General features: G+C 38.9%; 1 protein-coding gene across 1 annotated transcript in view; it reads right to left on the bottom strand.

Annotated features, from left to right (window-relative positions):
* LOC120789161 (CUB and sushi domain-containing protein 1-like) overlaps positions 1–16,967 on the bottom strand; it is a 298,034-nt gene that overhangs the window by 136,136 nt on the left and 144,931 nt on the right. Inside the window, exons 10-11 of the mRNA XM_040125711.1 lie at positions 3,384–3,487; positions 2,895–3,007 (exon numbers count right to left, since the gene is read on the bottom strand). Of these exons, the coding sequence (XP_039981645.1) occupies positions 2,895–3,007; positions 3,384–3,487 (217 nt within the window). The remainder of the gene's footprint in view (positions 1–2,894; positions 3,008–3,383; positions 3,488–16,967) is intronic.

Raw genomic sequence — 16,967 nt, 5'->3', positions numbered from 1 at the left:
GTCATAATTAGTCAATCATCTTAATTCTGCTCTGCATGAATTATTTGGAGTTTTCCATTGGACAAGGAGAATGGATTTGCAGAGTTCGGTGCGCAGCGTATCAATTTGGTGTTCATTCCATTTTGTAAATCTTGGTCGGCAAGTGGACCCCAAACCTCAAAACCATAAAGGGAAATACGTTCTATAACCTAGTCCAATATTTTAAGACAGATTTGAGTTGGAATGTCCAACTTGACACTCTTTTAGCCGGTGTAAAAAACCCTTCCTGCCTTGTCTCTCAGGTCATTCACAGCTTTGTTGAAGTTACCTGTGTTGCTGGTGTTTAGGCAGAGGTAGGTATAGTTTTTTTGTATGTTCTAGAGCAATGGTATCTAGAAAGATTATATATTTGTGGTTTTCGAAGTTGGGTCTTTTTTGGAATATCATAATTATAGATTACCAATTCTCATAAGGAGAATTGGTAATCTGCACCAATTCTGGTTGGAGACAAGAACACCAGATCATCCACAAACAGTAGGCATTTGATATCTCGTTCTGCTAGGCTGATGTTGAAAAGGGTCAGACTCAAGCAGCACCCTTGTCTGACCCCCCGGCTCTGGGGAAAGAAGTCTGTGTGTTTTTTTGCCAATCTTGACAGTGAACTTGTTGTTTGTGTAAATTGAGTTAATGATATCATAGGTTTTTCCCTCAACAATACTTTCTAACGGTTTATATAGCAGGCCCTTTTGCCAAATTGAAACAAAGGCTTTCTTGAAGTCAACAAAGCAGGAGAATTATCTGCTTTTGTTTATATGGTTGTCAATTAGGGTTCTGAGGGTGAAGATATGGTCTGCTGTACAATCATTTGGCAAAAAGTGAATTTGGCATTTGGTCAGGACATTATCAGTAACATTATCAGGACATTTCAGGAAGGAGTTGTAGGATTCTGTCGTTTATGATCATACAGAGGATTTTCCCAATGTTGCTTTTGACACAGGTCCCATGGTAGGTATTTGGGTCGAATTTGTCCCCACTTTTGTGGTGATACCGGTCCGGGTTCCAAATATTGGGGAAGATCCCGGAGCTATGGATGATGTTAAAGAGTTTTAGTATAGCCAATTTTAATGTTAGGTCTTTGAATTTTATCATTTCATTTCGGATGCCATCAACACCAAAGGCCTTCTTGGTTTCGTGTGGTTTTATTTTGTCCTTTAGTTCTATTAGTGTAACTGAGGAGGTTCTAATAGTCTTTTATGGTTGACTCTTGCATGTGTTTTCACTTTTTATTCTTCTCTATTGGAGCAAAGAGATTGGAGAAGTGGTTTACCCATACATCTCGATTTTGAATGGGTAGGTCCACATGTTTTTGTTTGTTTAGAGTGTTCCAGTTTTCCCGGAAGTGGTTTGTTTTTATGGATTCTTTTTCTCTCTGTCTCTCTCTCACAAACATGCACACACACAAAAATACAAACATATGCAGCTGCAGTTTTTGACTGTGAAGTGTAACATGATGGCATTCGAAATCAAGACAGCCACACAATTATACACACAGACACAAACACACACACAAACACATACGCATTTTGGGTTTTCCTGCAGGGTTTGAAAACTTAAGAGCTCTCAGGGGGTAGCACTGATCAAATAGTGGAACATGGTGATATTATACAATGTGACAGCATCACACATATACACGCGAGAAAGCAGGCACAAAACACACCACGGGCAGTTGTTTAGTTACCCTGGGGAAAACAGACACTACAAGATCATCTAGAGGTCATTAAGGACCATTTTTTTGTTTGTTTGTTTATTCCTTTCTTTCTCAGTTTTGTTTTGTCATGTGTCATTACCTTGAAATTGATAATATTGCATAACTAAAGTGGACCACCTGGCCAAGGTGTAAAAAGGAAAAAGGCCCTTTTTGCTGCCTGGTCAAATGTTGAACACACAAAAGCAAGGTTAGCCCTTAAATCAAGGTCAGTGCCACTTATCCTTGTGTTGAGCCAAAGAAAATGTAAAATGATATTAAATGCCTTACATCACAGTGATACGTGCAGGCACGCACACTGAGTTTTTGTAGGTATGGTGCCTTGTTCTGATTCCCTTGAAGAGTAACTAACCCTGAACAACACTGTCAGCAACATCACTGAATCAAATATAGCTAGGCAATATCAAGAGCATAACCTTCATCTCTCTCACTCTCTCTTTCTTCCTCTCTCGCACTCCCTCGGTCTCTCTGATACAGTCTATTTCTTCTCACTCAATTTGTCATTTTGACTCCTTCTGTACCACTCTGTCAGTTTCCTGTTGTCCCTCTTCCTCTGTCTCTTCGTTTATCAAATCACCTTTCTCTCTCTCTAGCTGTCTCTACTTTTTTCTGAAGTGTATCCCATTTAATTCAGTACCAGTTCGATTCAATTTAAAGAGCTGCGTTGACATCATAAAATGCAGTATGTAATCAAATATATACAATAAATACAATGAATGGATTGTTCTAAAGATTAAGAGGAACATCTATATGATGTTTAGAGGAACATGTATATCTCTCCCTCTTACCTTCACTCACTGTGACTGTCACTATCTTTATCTCTTTATCAGTGTCAGCTTTTGGCAGGATATGAAAAATAACCAAGCAAAACGAACAACTGATTAACTCATAATTCATTTATAAGACTCTTGTAATGCACAGTTGCACACACACTCACATGTATACAAAAGGACAGACAACAACAGTTGTGCCTACTAGTGAATCACCACGTCAGCAATGCCATGACTTTCATACTCCATTATTTGAGGGCATGTGTGTGTGTGTGTGTGTGTGTGTGTGTGAGAGAGACAGAGAGAGCGACAGAGAGAGAAGAGAGAGTGTTTCAGAGACAGAGTGTGACTGAAAAGCTTCATTGGAAAGGAAGCCCTACCTTCATAGACTGCCTTAAACCCTGCTGAGCCGATTGTATCATCTGACTGCAGGTGTAGCCACATCTGATTGGACAAGCTTACGATGAGGTCAGGAACACTGGAGCCAGTGAGTCTACACACACACACATACACAAAAAAAAGTACACATTGACACAAAGTGTTAAGAAGCATAACTGGCTTGTCACCTTTTACTTTTAACTTAAAAGACACTAATTATTTACAAATCTAAAATAACATTATATTGACACTTCAATAGCCTAATATCTCACTCCTGTTACACCCCATGTAATTTGTACCATGTGTACTCCAACAGTTCCATCAAAACATCATAAGTCAATAGTACAGTCCAGTATATCCAATATGTACCTGATCAAAATTGTCCATGTGTCTCCAACTGCCCCTCTGGTTGCCAGCATTAGCTTGTTCTAAACTGCTATATGTCAATATTACCATATTATGGGCCAGAAAATAACAGAAGTAGTTCTTACACATAGAGTACCCTCCGGGTGTCTCCTATCTTTCCTCCGTCTCCCACAGTTAGTGTGTCATATCCTCTTTCCAGGTCAAACTCTTCAAATGACAGCTTTATCACCTAGAAAAAACAAGAAAGCAAACATACAGAGAGTTAGAAACAGACATGTGTAAAGATGAGGATAAAGACAGAAGGAAGAGGAAAGACAGAGAATCGCTGAGATATTTATTATCAGTTCTTGCAAGGATGATCTCTTGTTTTCCACCCTTACAATTTCCAGTAATAGAAATTAATGATTTTATCACTGATGATTATATAAATGGGGAAATTTGAAAGTCTGGCATCAAAATGGGAGTTCTGTTTCAAAAACAACTGTCTCTCTTACCATGAAAGTTCTATAGATGTTAATAACAATAAATTAATAACATTCAAAGTTGCATTCTGTAAACAAGAAACATCCTTTTTGAAAAGACTGACAGCCTCTGCCAACCTCATGACCTCATCACTTCATGACTCCCATAATTAATTCGGACTTCATAGCATGAAGTCGGAATTAATTTAAGCACAGAGGAAATTCATTTTAGAGCAAAAAATAGGAAGCAGGCTTCCCGGTCCAAACAAGCCTAAATTTTTAAATTTTCTTGTAGTGCTGGGCTCAGCCTCATGAGTGGGAAAGAGTTCTGCACTTACATACTCTCTGGGTAACATTGTTCGACTTCCAGAATTGGTTTTAAATTGGTTGGAAACGTATATTCTCATTCAGTCTTAGAAAAGGCTACACTGAATGTTGAAAAAGTTGGAAACAGATGACACCAATAGCACCATCAAATCCAGGAATTCTGGGCATGATCCCAGAAGTGCCCAAATGTGAAATGTATCATACACCAAGTGGGAAATCATTAAAAAAAGTTTAAATACCCAAGGATCTATAATAATGGCGAGTCCATGGCTGGCAAATAATGTCCAACTACACAAAGGCTTAAACTGTGTTAAAAAAGACCAAACATCAAAATTACAAGTGCATTTATCAGTCTATACACAAGGCAAACTGGCCATTTCTTCTATGGCTGATCACAAGTCTAATGGCCTCTGAAATAAAACCTTCCTTCTATTTGTTTTACATGCAGGCAATCCAATGGCACAAGCTCAAAGTAGTCATAAAGGACATGTGTAGGACCATTGATAATCTTGTATGCCTTTTTGAGGACTTTTTGAGGACTAGAAACAACTTGTTGTTGTTTCTAGAGCTGAGGTAATCCACACGTTGCAACTGGTTCTCATCCTTTTGACAAAGGGAAGTAAATCAGCAAATACATGAAAAAGTTAAAATACTTTCAACAAAAGAGGAATAAAATGTTTTCAGTATCCTTTGATCTCCTCCAAAGTTGTTTGGTTTACATAGGTAGTACAGAAGCTGCTCGGGCTTTTTTACAACTCACAGCTGTATTTTCACTAACTCTCAATCTGTCATCAAACACAGTTCCCAAGTATTTGCTGGTCTGGACTATTCCAACTGTTTATTTAATGTTTAAAAAAAAAAAAAAATATTTGGATGAAAGAGCAAAAAAAGGGGATCAAGGGGGTTGGGGCCATGTCCACTTTGTAGCAGAGGGCAACGTAAGGGGGAGGGAGTATCCTATTCCATAAAGCACATATACTAATAATACCCCCAGCATGAGAGAGAGACTACTGGTGTTCTTGGCCATGACCATCATCTCATTTAATCAATGCTGCTATTCAAAAGGTATAAGAATTAATTTGACAGTGACATATTGGTATTCCAAACTCAACCAACTTTAATGAAAGGGAGCAGAGAGAAATCACAAAACTCTGAAACTGAAAGCATCCTTTTTTTCTTTTTGGCAGCATCCTCCTTTAAATTTATAGAAACACAAATCTAGAGCTGCGCACCCTGCACCCTGCAAACACACCCTTCTATTGTTTGACAGTGAGAAATAGAGTGTTAAATGCCCTAATTAAAGTCACGTGCATTGCTGTAGATACATCACTGAATCACCAATCTATTGTGCGCTCTAAATGCTGCAATACTGGGAATCTATTATGTGCTGCTTGTCCATTACTTATTAGCAGTAAATCATAACTCTGTCAGAATGGAAGACGGCCGTGTCTTGTCAAAATAAACATGTTCTGGTAAATTATCAAGTAATGTAAAAGGATATGGAAGCATCTGAAGGAATAACTGCCATCACGACCAGAATGGCAAGGTAGCCATGTATAACTCTATAAATCTCTATTCATACACATGTTTGAATGTATCAGTAAACACACACACACACACACATCCTTGTTTTACTATATTCATCGGGATCATTGAAATAATTTACGCCCTTGACCCTTACCCTAACTCTAACCTAAACTTGATTCTAACCTGAAACCTAAAACCAAGTCTTAACCCCCAAACAACCCTTTAAACTTGTGGGGTCCAGAATTTTGGTCCACACAAAGCTGTCAGACCCCAAAAGTAAAATGGGATCCTGGTTTTCGGACCCCTCAAATATGGTAAAACAAGCCCACACACACACACACACACACAATATCTACAACAGTGCAAACTGTTATGCAGATAGGCTAATATTTAAAATTAAAAAAAACATGTTTATTTTTGACATCAGCAACTTACATTCAAGATGCAGCTCAATAAATATGAGACTGATACTCGTAGAAGGAATTTTACTATCTTATTATAGACTGAATAGTGCAGCCTCTGGCAATGTTTAGTCTCTCCAAAACGGCTAAAAATAAAGGGGAAAAAGATGCAAAACAACATGGTTAGGTATTATCTCCTGGATAACAACAAATCACAGGGAGCATTAATAAACCATTTGGCTTTATTTGCTGATTTGTTTTTGTATTGTCTTTAACACTCGGTCTAAAGGTTCACTAGAACATAAAGAGTTTCTGTAGACTTTTAAATGATACATCATCATCACTGTTAAAATGTTTCTTAACCATTTTTAAAGAACAGAATAATTTATCCATTAACAGCAGTGCTGATCACATCACCTACAAAGGCATTAAGAGGGATACAGAAACCATTTTTTGGTCATCAAACATCAGTCAAACTATTAGTTAAAGTAAATATTTTAAGGCAATGTGTCAAAACAAAGTCTGCCAATTGTCTGCCACATATGCACGAACAGAAATGCACATTCACAGGAATACAAAAGGGAGAAATATAGATTTTATATATTATTTTATTTGTGTCTTCTTTGTCTTTATAGACAGATTTTTTTGCATATTGCCAAATCCTTTCATTTAAACTTACTTGCATAAAGCAGTAATTATGACTGCTCTATCACTGGCTGAAAGTGACAGTCAGATAATAGCTGCAAAAAATGGACATGCAACTCACTACAGCTTTCTAGCTAATATCTCCTTCTTATCATCAAGCAAAGACACGTCTTGTGTTGCATCTTGACTTGACTTTTATTCTCCCTTTCAATCAAAATTTATATTTACAGTAAATCTGAAAACCACTTTGACATGGTATTTGACATGGAGAGGAAGATGACTGATTGTGATTTCAGTTAGACTTTAAATCTAGGCATGTAAAACATGACAAACAGAGAACAGTAAAAGATGTTGTTGGATGTGGTGTTGCAGGCTCTATGTGTGTTTGTGTCTGAGAAGTTAAGGTTGTTGTTAAGGTTGTACAGCAGCAGCGGCTTGTGGTTATAAAGAAAGGGAGTGAAGCAGAACAGAATCAGAAACAGACAGTGGTTTTCTGCACATCCAAGCATGTTTGTGTGTGTGTGTGTGTGTGTGTGTGTGTGTGTGTGTGTGTGTGTGTGTGTGTGTGTGTGTGTGTGTGTGTGTGTGTGTGTGTGTGTGTGTGTGTGTCTATAGGAGGTGGTTTTCTCAGGAATTCCTGCCCTAATAACTGAAGCAGAATGATGGGCATGCCTGTTTCACTGAATGTGTGAGCACAGTTTGGCTGTGTTTCTTTGCCTACATGTTTCTGTCTTTATTCCTATCTTTTGTGGGTGTTGTGCGTGTCTAGACAATCAAGGCAGACTGCATAGGAGTAGCAGACTTAAAGGAAGGAACTGAAGAAAGGAACTTAAGCATTATTGCACTAAGGTCATTAGCAAGAAGCTCAGTGCTGTTCAATAGATCCAAATGAGCCCATTTAGAAAGACATTATGAGCAGCCTGCAACCCCAAACTACATTAGATTAGCTTCTCTATTTTCTAAAGCAAAGAAAGAAACAAAGAAAGAGAGGAAGGAATCAACAACAGAAAGAAAAAAGGACAGGAAGTGTAATTTAGACCTTTACAAATTTTCAACTGAAAGTGCTGACAGTGCAGAACAAAATTGCTTTCAGTTTGATGACTACAGTTTTGTGTATACTCTTTTGATTCCATTACATTATTGAGATTTATATTATTTCAGGAGAGAGTTGCTCATGTTCAAGATCAAAAAAAGAAAAAAAAAATGTTTCTGTTTAGGGAGGATGCTCTGTGGATACTCCCAGAAGGGATAAGCAAAGCTTTATCACCTTGAGACCATTAGTAAGCAGCAGAGCAGCTAAGAGCAGCTCAATAGGCCATTTAAACATTGTTAAGAGCACCGAATGATCCAAACCTACAACAACATACCTCCAGTCAGTCAGCCAGTAAAGCCGTAGTGCCATGAATTTTAGGGTGTCCTCCTCCAGTTTCCTGGAGAAACGGATTATAATCTTTCTCCTACTCTGATCCTAAATTCACAGCAGTTTGACACTCAACATTACAAGCACTGTACACTGAAGACATTCAGTTTATCAACAGCAGGACAACAATGGGTTGCATGCCTACCCAGATATGCCCCCTCCATTGTCCCAGAAAAAAAATAATGAAACCGAAAAACCACACTGTGTCTGCTGATCTTGCCCTTGCTGTGTGCATACAAAGAATAGCGCAAGAGAACACATAACCATAATTAAGTGGACTAGTTCCTGAATTCCCTCGCTGAGCTGAGGCTGCAGCAGTCCTGAGTCACTGCTGAGCAGCAACATAGAGGAGAAATTATCACATAAATAAAGATATGTACACCTGCTTATCTATCTATCTATCTATCTATCTATCAAATAGGAAATAATTAAATTCCATTAATCACATCACTGCAGCCTCAGCTACAGACAGGCTACTTAAGGTGGTTATTCATATTTGGGTCCTCTGGTCAGAAAGCAGCCATCCCGTTATGCACCTCTAGGTTCCCCTATGAAAAAAAAAATTATTTGGGCCCTGTTAAAATGTCAACACTGGGCACACGTCAAATGAATTACGTTCAGTCAGCCATTTCAAGTACAGATTAAGTTGAGGTGACCACTGCCATGGGTAGCACACATGGGTGTATGTTTCATTTCAGTCTTGGGGCAGTAACAACAATCTCCTGGTGACGATCACACCCAAAAAAACTACAACAAACAGGCTATTTCCCTGACATCACGGTGATTTTTAACAGAACACCAAACAGTCAATATTTTCACTCCAGATTTGATTGACCTCTCAAATGACCCACTGTAAATGTAGCAGTTACTGCAAAACAAAAGTTCTCTTTAATAAAGGTAAGGCATTTACCTAGTATATCTTTTGAAGACATGACAGAAATATGCACATGATGCTCCAGCAAAATAGCACATTTACAAATTGATTCCTTTGAATCACAAGCTGTCATTGATGGTGTATAGTAAGTATGTGTGTGTGCAGGAGGAATGCAATTCATTCACCAGACAGGCCCAAACTTCTGAGGATGATAGAAGTGACATCAAAATGGAAAATTCAATACTTTCTTTATCACCTCAATACTACTTTTAAAAGTTGGCAGCCCCAACCGACATGAGAGGTAATGTAATTTAAACACTTAAGCAACCAGGAATAATACTGCATACTATGACATCAGTAAAATGCACACCACTGATAATTACAAACATGGTTGGTTTAAGATTAACTACAAACTGAAAAAGGAGGTAAAATAGTGTTGTCTTGCTTCCTCTTGATAGAAAACTTGTGTCATTAATTTTGTCAATCCCTTTCCACATTGATACTGTCACACTAATGACCACACCTAATACCACAATTTTTGTGATCTACAGGGTCTTAACAGGGGTGGAGGCAGGTTTGACACTCTTTTCTCCTGCAGGCCCAATGGGACTCAGGCTTAAGAGAGGTGTATTTTTACATTAATATATGCCTAGTGGAGCTTTAAGGCATTTTCCACTACCCTGACTCCAAACAGTCAAGAAAAAGTTTGAAACATGTATTGAGGTGACCCCTTGTCGGAAGTAGTACAGAATAGGGAACAGCTGTCCTGAAAGCAGAGTGTAAAAGAATTCCCTTGCTGACTTGTGCCGCCATGTTGAGTCATTGGTGAGCTGCTACAATGGCAGTTTTGGACTTTTTTCCCCTTAATAGGTTACTTTAAGCCTTTCAGCCAAATAAACAAGTATAGCATTACCTGAAACCCTGTTTTTGAGGAGACGACCCTCAGCACACCTTCACCTGCCTGACAAAGGTATTTTCAAACAGTAATCAGTTACAGAAAACAAATCACCTGTGATCACCAATTTATCACCAACTTATCAAATGACTTAAATTGATTAACAAAATCTTATTAACACATTTCTTCTTCTTTTTTTATTCTAGACTTCATTTCTCAGGAGCCTTTCACTGACAGTCTAATCAGAATTTTAGAAGCACTTTTGCTGCTCATTGCAGCTCAAGAGAGTCTTATAAATCATTTTTATAGTGCACTGCGTCTCGCAGCTACAGTGAATATTACGATAGATACACACCATTCAGCGGGGCAATGAGGGACAAACACAGCAGCAATATGCATACCAAACCAATGCTTGTACATTCTCATCCTGACAATTCATTTAGATCAGCGATGTGAAGCGCCCTTACAAGATGCTAACCAGCACAAAGAAGTAACGGCCACATATATGTGCATAGAAGTTCAGGTCCAATGTCACAGAACCATGCAGTCCGCTGGCCAGAGTATTAGCTAGTTGTATATATATTCATTAGTTGACAGACTGGTATTTCAACCATGTTAAAATCTTTCAGAATTTATGTCTGTTATACTAATGTTATGTGGGTGGTTTCCATGGTCTACTGTCATTAAAAGAAAACGAAGCAGGAATTTGCTGCTCTCTGTTTGTAGAGGCCTCATTGTATTTCTCTACATGTTTACTATTTTTCAGAGTCTCTACCAGTATGTACTGACCGAATGGCAGAGAGCGACCCTAGACAGATGGCCAGTCAATCAAAGGGCTAACATAGATATACAAGACAGTCTACCTGACCTGCATGTCTTTGGACTTTGTGCGGAAACAGGATCACTAAGGGGAAACTAAGAACAACACAGGCAGAAAATGAAGACAATAGGCTGTGGCTGCTAACTGAACCAAGGTAAGTCTAGCTCTGAGCCACTTTTCCCCCTCACATCTAAAAAACTTTAACCGCAACTGAAGAACCTGGTAAACGACTTCTGTTTCAGTCATAATTGGATGGAGAAAACAAAAGAGGTTGATAAATTAAAATAAAGCATGTGATGTATCCGACCATAGTGATTGATACCCATGACTGGCAGCCCGTGCAGCCAGTCAAGGTGTTGGCACATCCACTTGATCTCAGCTCGTGGAAACAAGAGAAAATTGGTGATTAAGATAAAAGGTAAAAGAATGACTGAATTCTTTCACGTCTGGCGACAAGAGACTAATTTCCTCACAGGTGAGGAATGTGTAAGAAGTTCATGACATCTGCACTATAACAAGATGGTTTCATAACATAATAGATGATACAAGCTTTTGTGGTGGTTACTGCATTTTGAGTTAAACAGTATATCAGTGTTTTTTAGCTTAGTTATTGTGACTCGATTTTGTTAGATGCTCTGACAAGTCATTTTCCATGTGGGACAAATAAAGTACCAGTCCATTTAAAAATAGACTGGCAAGGATTCTAGCTCGTTGGCTGTACCCTGAAAGTACCCAGATGTGCCAGGTTTATGTGTTGCAATCTTGCCCCGAGGTGACCTTTGCCTTAAATGGTAAGAAAGCAAACGGCTGCTGTCTGGTAAAATAACTCCCTCATCGAGGTGTTACAGCACCTTTGAGTGCTGTTGACCTGTTGGCTGAACAGTTAAGGAATGTAAACTGCATATTATGTTTGAGCAGCAGCATTATAAAGTATTCTGTGATACAACACAAAACTACCCGACAACAGCACGCTGTGGGTTGAGAAGTTTCATTTTGACAGTTCGGAATTTCAGCAGGTGTTTCATTCCAGAATATTTTACATTGCAGCATTGACATAAATTTAATTCAAGTATTTCCACTAGAAGATGCCAGTGTACAAGACCCAAAGGGCAACCTTGGGACATTCATGCATCACCATTCACAGTTGCCTTTGAATAGAGAGATATTAGGTTCAGGAATGAGGGCCAAAGACAGAGTTAATACAGTGAATATTGGCCAGTCAGACTGCCAAATTACAGTCGAAAGTGTGCTAATTAGGCAGCTATTGGTGAATGTCTTCCCATTACCATAGACACTGATAGTTATTTATTCTACACTTTACTAATGCATTTTGCTCCGTCTATGTGATCAGTGAACTCACTGAGCTATGGACTGTATGTTGTATCATTTGTAGCGATTCGGAAATTACACAGTATTTTACCGCAGCTGCAATAAGTCCTATCACCACTACAACATATACAATGTGATAGTAAATCTAGGTAGTAGCCAGGTTTACAGTAAGCTTACATCATCACTCAGTAACACCTAGCAGTTCAAAGGACAATTTCAGGTTAAAAGTTAGTCCTTTTCCTGAAAGAAAACTATTATTAATTACAACTCAGGTTTTATTTTGTAGCTTGGGGCAACGGTTCCATAAGTCCTGGTGACACTGGGGCAACATAGCTCAAACAGCTTCCAAATGGGGAAAGCAACAGTCAGAAACTCACACATGCCGTAAAGAAACTCCCGGGTTAGTCAATTTATTTGGAAGTGAAAATGGTGAAAGGTGAAATTATGACCCAAAATATTCCCCAAAATGTTGACACAAACAGCCTATTACAGTTAGCTGACATACATCCTTGTTCAGTTTAATCTACTGTAGTTGTGCACACAGTTTTCATGTCCATTTAGAGATTACTCAAAACATTGCTGATGCACTCACCTTTAGTTTTACCTCCAAATAAGGCAGACACTGATCTTGCAATACTGTTGGCCTTTTTGCAACATGAATGGTAATCTGTCTGCTTGTGGTTATCTGCCCTGTTGGACCCACTTTCAGTGATACTGCAGGGTTATCACTAAACAATGTCATAATCCATAAAACCACTAGTACAGCTACAAAAATAAAACACAAGTTGTAATAAACCATAGTTTTCCTTTTACTTCAGTTTACATATACACAGCATGTGTTTTTTTCCTAAAATGTATTAAATATGCCCCAGAACATATGATAATGTGGAAAAGTGCTGTTAAAGGCTTCTCTGACCCAGACTTATTGAACAGCCTTGCATCAGTGGAGAGATATTCCCTATTATATTCCCTTCATTTTTGAGCGAGCCTCGCCTCGTAGCCAATCAGAGCTGGCCAGGGTCAGGGGTGGAAGCTCACGGCTGTCAATCAGTATGCGAACACATTTCTGTTCTTTTACTCCTCTTTCGCCAAGACAGCACATATGACAAAAATGTATGTGAAGGGCTGGGTGGAGCATAAAAGGGCAGGGAGAGGGAGGGGTGGGAGGAGGGGAGTGGTTGGCTTTTGAGTCTCATACTAGCGCTACCTTGATTTCCAGAACTTGCATACTGTAGCTACAAGCTAAAAAATAAAAAGTTGTAAAATGGACCTTGTTTTTGATAATCCACTGAATATCAGGCATTACGTCCTCATAATGTAACAGCTTGAGTGATAATGTAGTCATATGGCAAAGCAACGCATTGTTGCAGATTCAGACTGCACTTCAACATATTGTGTCTAAGGCCTCTATTGGTCTTTATTAGCCTCAATGTCCTTATCAAGTAAAATTGAACAGAATGTGATAGAATGTCACAGAATGTATCCTGCCAAAACGAAAGTGATGATAGTGATCCATGCATGAAAATGACCCAACATTCAGTGCCATAGTACCACACACAGACCCACACAGTCATACACACACACACACACACACACACACCCACACACACACACACACACACACACACACACACACACACACACACACACACACACACACACACACACACACACGCACACACTAATATGTATTCATCAGGGAAAAAGACAGCAATGATTATAGGCCTAATGGGCATATGTGACGATGCGTTTCAGGGTGTATGTGTGTGAGCAGTAAGGCATGGTTCAGACTTGAACAAAAAAATTATCTGCTTGATACTGACACACAGAGAAACACACACACACACACACACACACACACACACACACACACACTATGGGGGGTGAAAAGAGTCACCGAAGATGAAACGCACGCACGTACGCTTGTGTGATTATTTACTAAAAGACCCATGTGGGTATGTATGTGTGTCTGCGTCTGATTAGTACAACTTAGCCTATGAGGTTTCAAACGGTTCAGCCGACTAACGTCTAACACGTCACTACCGTCTACTTAAGATATCCAAGATCCATATACGTTTACACGTGTACTTTGGCGAGCTGTTGCAAACGCCACATCAACACACTACCCATTTACCACACTACCACAGCCCATCTTTGCGTGCGTATAGGTAGGAGCTCAGATCATACTTGCTTGCTGCAGCAAACGCCTACACACCCAACCTAGAGTTTACTGCACATGAAGAAAGCTCGAGCTTTGAATACTGCCAGAACTGGGCCCTGGCAGTAAATATGAATGAGGTCAGGTTTGTTGGTGTGTAGACGTGTAGGTGTTTGCTGCAGTGCACCAAATATGACGACGCGTACCTATACGCACACCTAGATATCCATCAGACTGTAAGGTGTAGTGTGTTGATTTGGCGTTTGCTACAGCTGTATATAAAGCAGCTGTCCACCGGTCTCATTCTGTTTGTCTTAAATGGAGAAGAAAAACAAATTTGGGACTACCACAGTAGAGGTTGTTGGTGATTCTTACAGTATCTGCTGTCCACAGCTGCTTTATACTGTATGAAAAGCTTCTCCTTCCATTCACGAAATCCCTGCTGCCTTCAGATGCAGATGCTGATGTGTTGTTAAATCTGCAGCCTCTCAGAACCGCCGCGCCACAGCGCAGTGCCATTACGCACAGCTGTTCGCGGTGTTCACCTTATTTAAATTGCCTGAAAACGACACCAAGCTGCGGTATAACCATACAGACCTCTACACACATAAGACTACTCAGTTAAAGCTTGATATTCTACTTTTTAATGAAGGAGACGTCTGGGTATCCAGGGCTCATCATAGGCTCTTTTCTAATTTTCTTTTTAGCAAAAGTAGCGTCTCATGTTTTATCCTTGAAACACAATGAAGTGCAATCACAGTTGTGTAACATTAATGTTACACAACAGTGTAACATTAATTACTATGCGCCCATGTACTAGATGAGATAGGAAATTCACTGAAATACATTCGAATTATTGCAAAAATAGTGTCAGTCTGATAAAATCATATAAACCGTTTCACCCAATCATTATTATAATAACTACCTGATAAAAAAAATCATGACGATAACAGATAAAAAAAACAATAATGATTCATACTAGGCCATTAATGTGGTCCACGTCTGGATAAAAGGCTGGTTTCCTTGGTTCTTCTTGGTTGGAGAGTTTAGCTGAAGCCTGACTGGTAAGAGTCACGTGTGCGCACGCACTTATGCCTGCATGGCTGAGTTGTACTAATCACACAAAGACGCACATACATACACAGGTGGGACTTTTAGTAAATAATCACAATAGCATATGTACATTGGTCTCATCCACTCTGACCTTTTTCACAACCCCCCCTCACACACACACACACACACACACACATATAAATGCTAACACACACACAAACACACACACACACACACACACACACACACACACACACACACACACACACACACACACACACACACACACACACACACACACAGTGTTAAGTCATTTTACCACTGTGGACCAGAGTTTTTCTTCACTACAACATGAAAGTTGACGTTTTACTCTACAACATGTAGTTCACAGCCTCTGGCAGCTTGCAATTAGGTTGGCAAACAGAAAACAAACAGTCAACGTTCATAACACACAACCAGATATGTGTATAGACACATAATAACACTAGCACACAGTGCTGTCAGACCTCTACAAGCTATACTGGTTGTGTTGCTTGTGTTCAGAACCAAACAGAATGACAACCGAAACACAACCAGCCGGCTTTAGTTATTGGCGTTCTAAACTTGTGCAACTAAACCTACACAGAGAAGGAACAAAACAGTTCACATACTTCGATAAAAACACTTGTCTCTGCCTCAATTTTGTATTACATGTTATCGATGACAGAAGTCATCTGGATTAATAGTCAGTCAGAGGCCGACTGAGGTAGAGAGAGACTAAAGATGAAGAGGAGAGGAGACAAAGAGGGACAGAGCAGGAGTTTGAGATGGAATCAGAGAAATGTAAAGAGAAAAAAGAAAGGTCTACAAAAAGATGACTGTTATTTATCTCAATTCATGCTCATTTGTTCGATTTAAATATCTCGTTCTCTCCCCTAAGTCTCTCTGCACTATCTTTCTAACCAACCACAAAAAGCACGTATAAACATCTTTTTTTCAACTTACACTTAGGATTCTAAGTGGTGTGTTTAATCATTTGTCCCATTCTCCATATACAAAAATTAAATCATGATTAAAGATCAGTGTTCAAGTAGGAATATTCATGTCCTCTACTTAAGGAAAGCGTGTTTTAAAAGGAGGTTAACAAAATACAAGTTAAGGGCCTTTAAGCAAGTTGTCCAGACAAAGATATGACTGTCGATAAAAAAACAAAGAAGTAACCAATAATGCTACACAGACTTCACAGCTCAATAACTGAGGCTCATTTGAGCTCAGTGAGATACAAATTCTAATAAAGTAATTTGAATATTCGGAAATATTCCTAGAAAACTAGACGAAACTTCTTAAAGAATACATCCCAGATCTATATTGATACTGTTTATTTTATTCAAGCCTTTACTTTTTACAACAACTGGATTGAATTCGGGACAAAGATATTTTTCATTCTGTCTGCAACTGCCTGAATGACATTACAACATTGTATCCTATACAGGATACAATGTTGTACTGAGGTACAGGCTTTAACTGGGTTTAACTGCCCAGTGTGCTAAACATGGCGACAAGCCCAAGTCTGAACTGAGCTCTAAATTTTAAAGAAAGTCTTTGGGATCTAGCTAATGCAATCCTATACATACTCATGATATAGGCCTTGTCAAGTTAGAACTGGAAATTTATGGATATTAATATTACCATATAATCTCAGAAAATACATAAAATCATTCTAATCTAAGAGTAAAAGTAAACAGAAAAAAGGCTCAATACTAGCACCTTTTACCTGAAAAGTCATGCCTTATTTATTTATTTATTTATTCATTCATTCA

The sequence above is a fragment of the Xiphias gladius genome, chromosome 1 (assembly GCF_016859285.1).
Source record: "Xiphias gladius isolate SHS-SW01 ecotype Sanya breed wild chromosome 1, ASM1685928v1, whole genome shotgun sequence".
Taxonomy (NCBI): domain Eukaryota; kingdom Metazoa; phylum Chordata; class Actinopteri; order Istiophoriformes; family Xiphiidae; genus Xiphias; species Xiphias gladius.
Note: the sequence above shows the minus strand (reverse complement) of the source record. Positions and strands in the feature narration are given on the sequence as shown.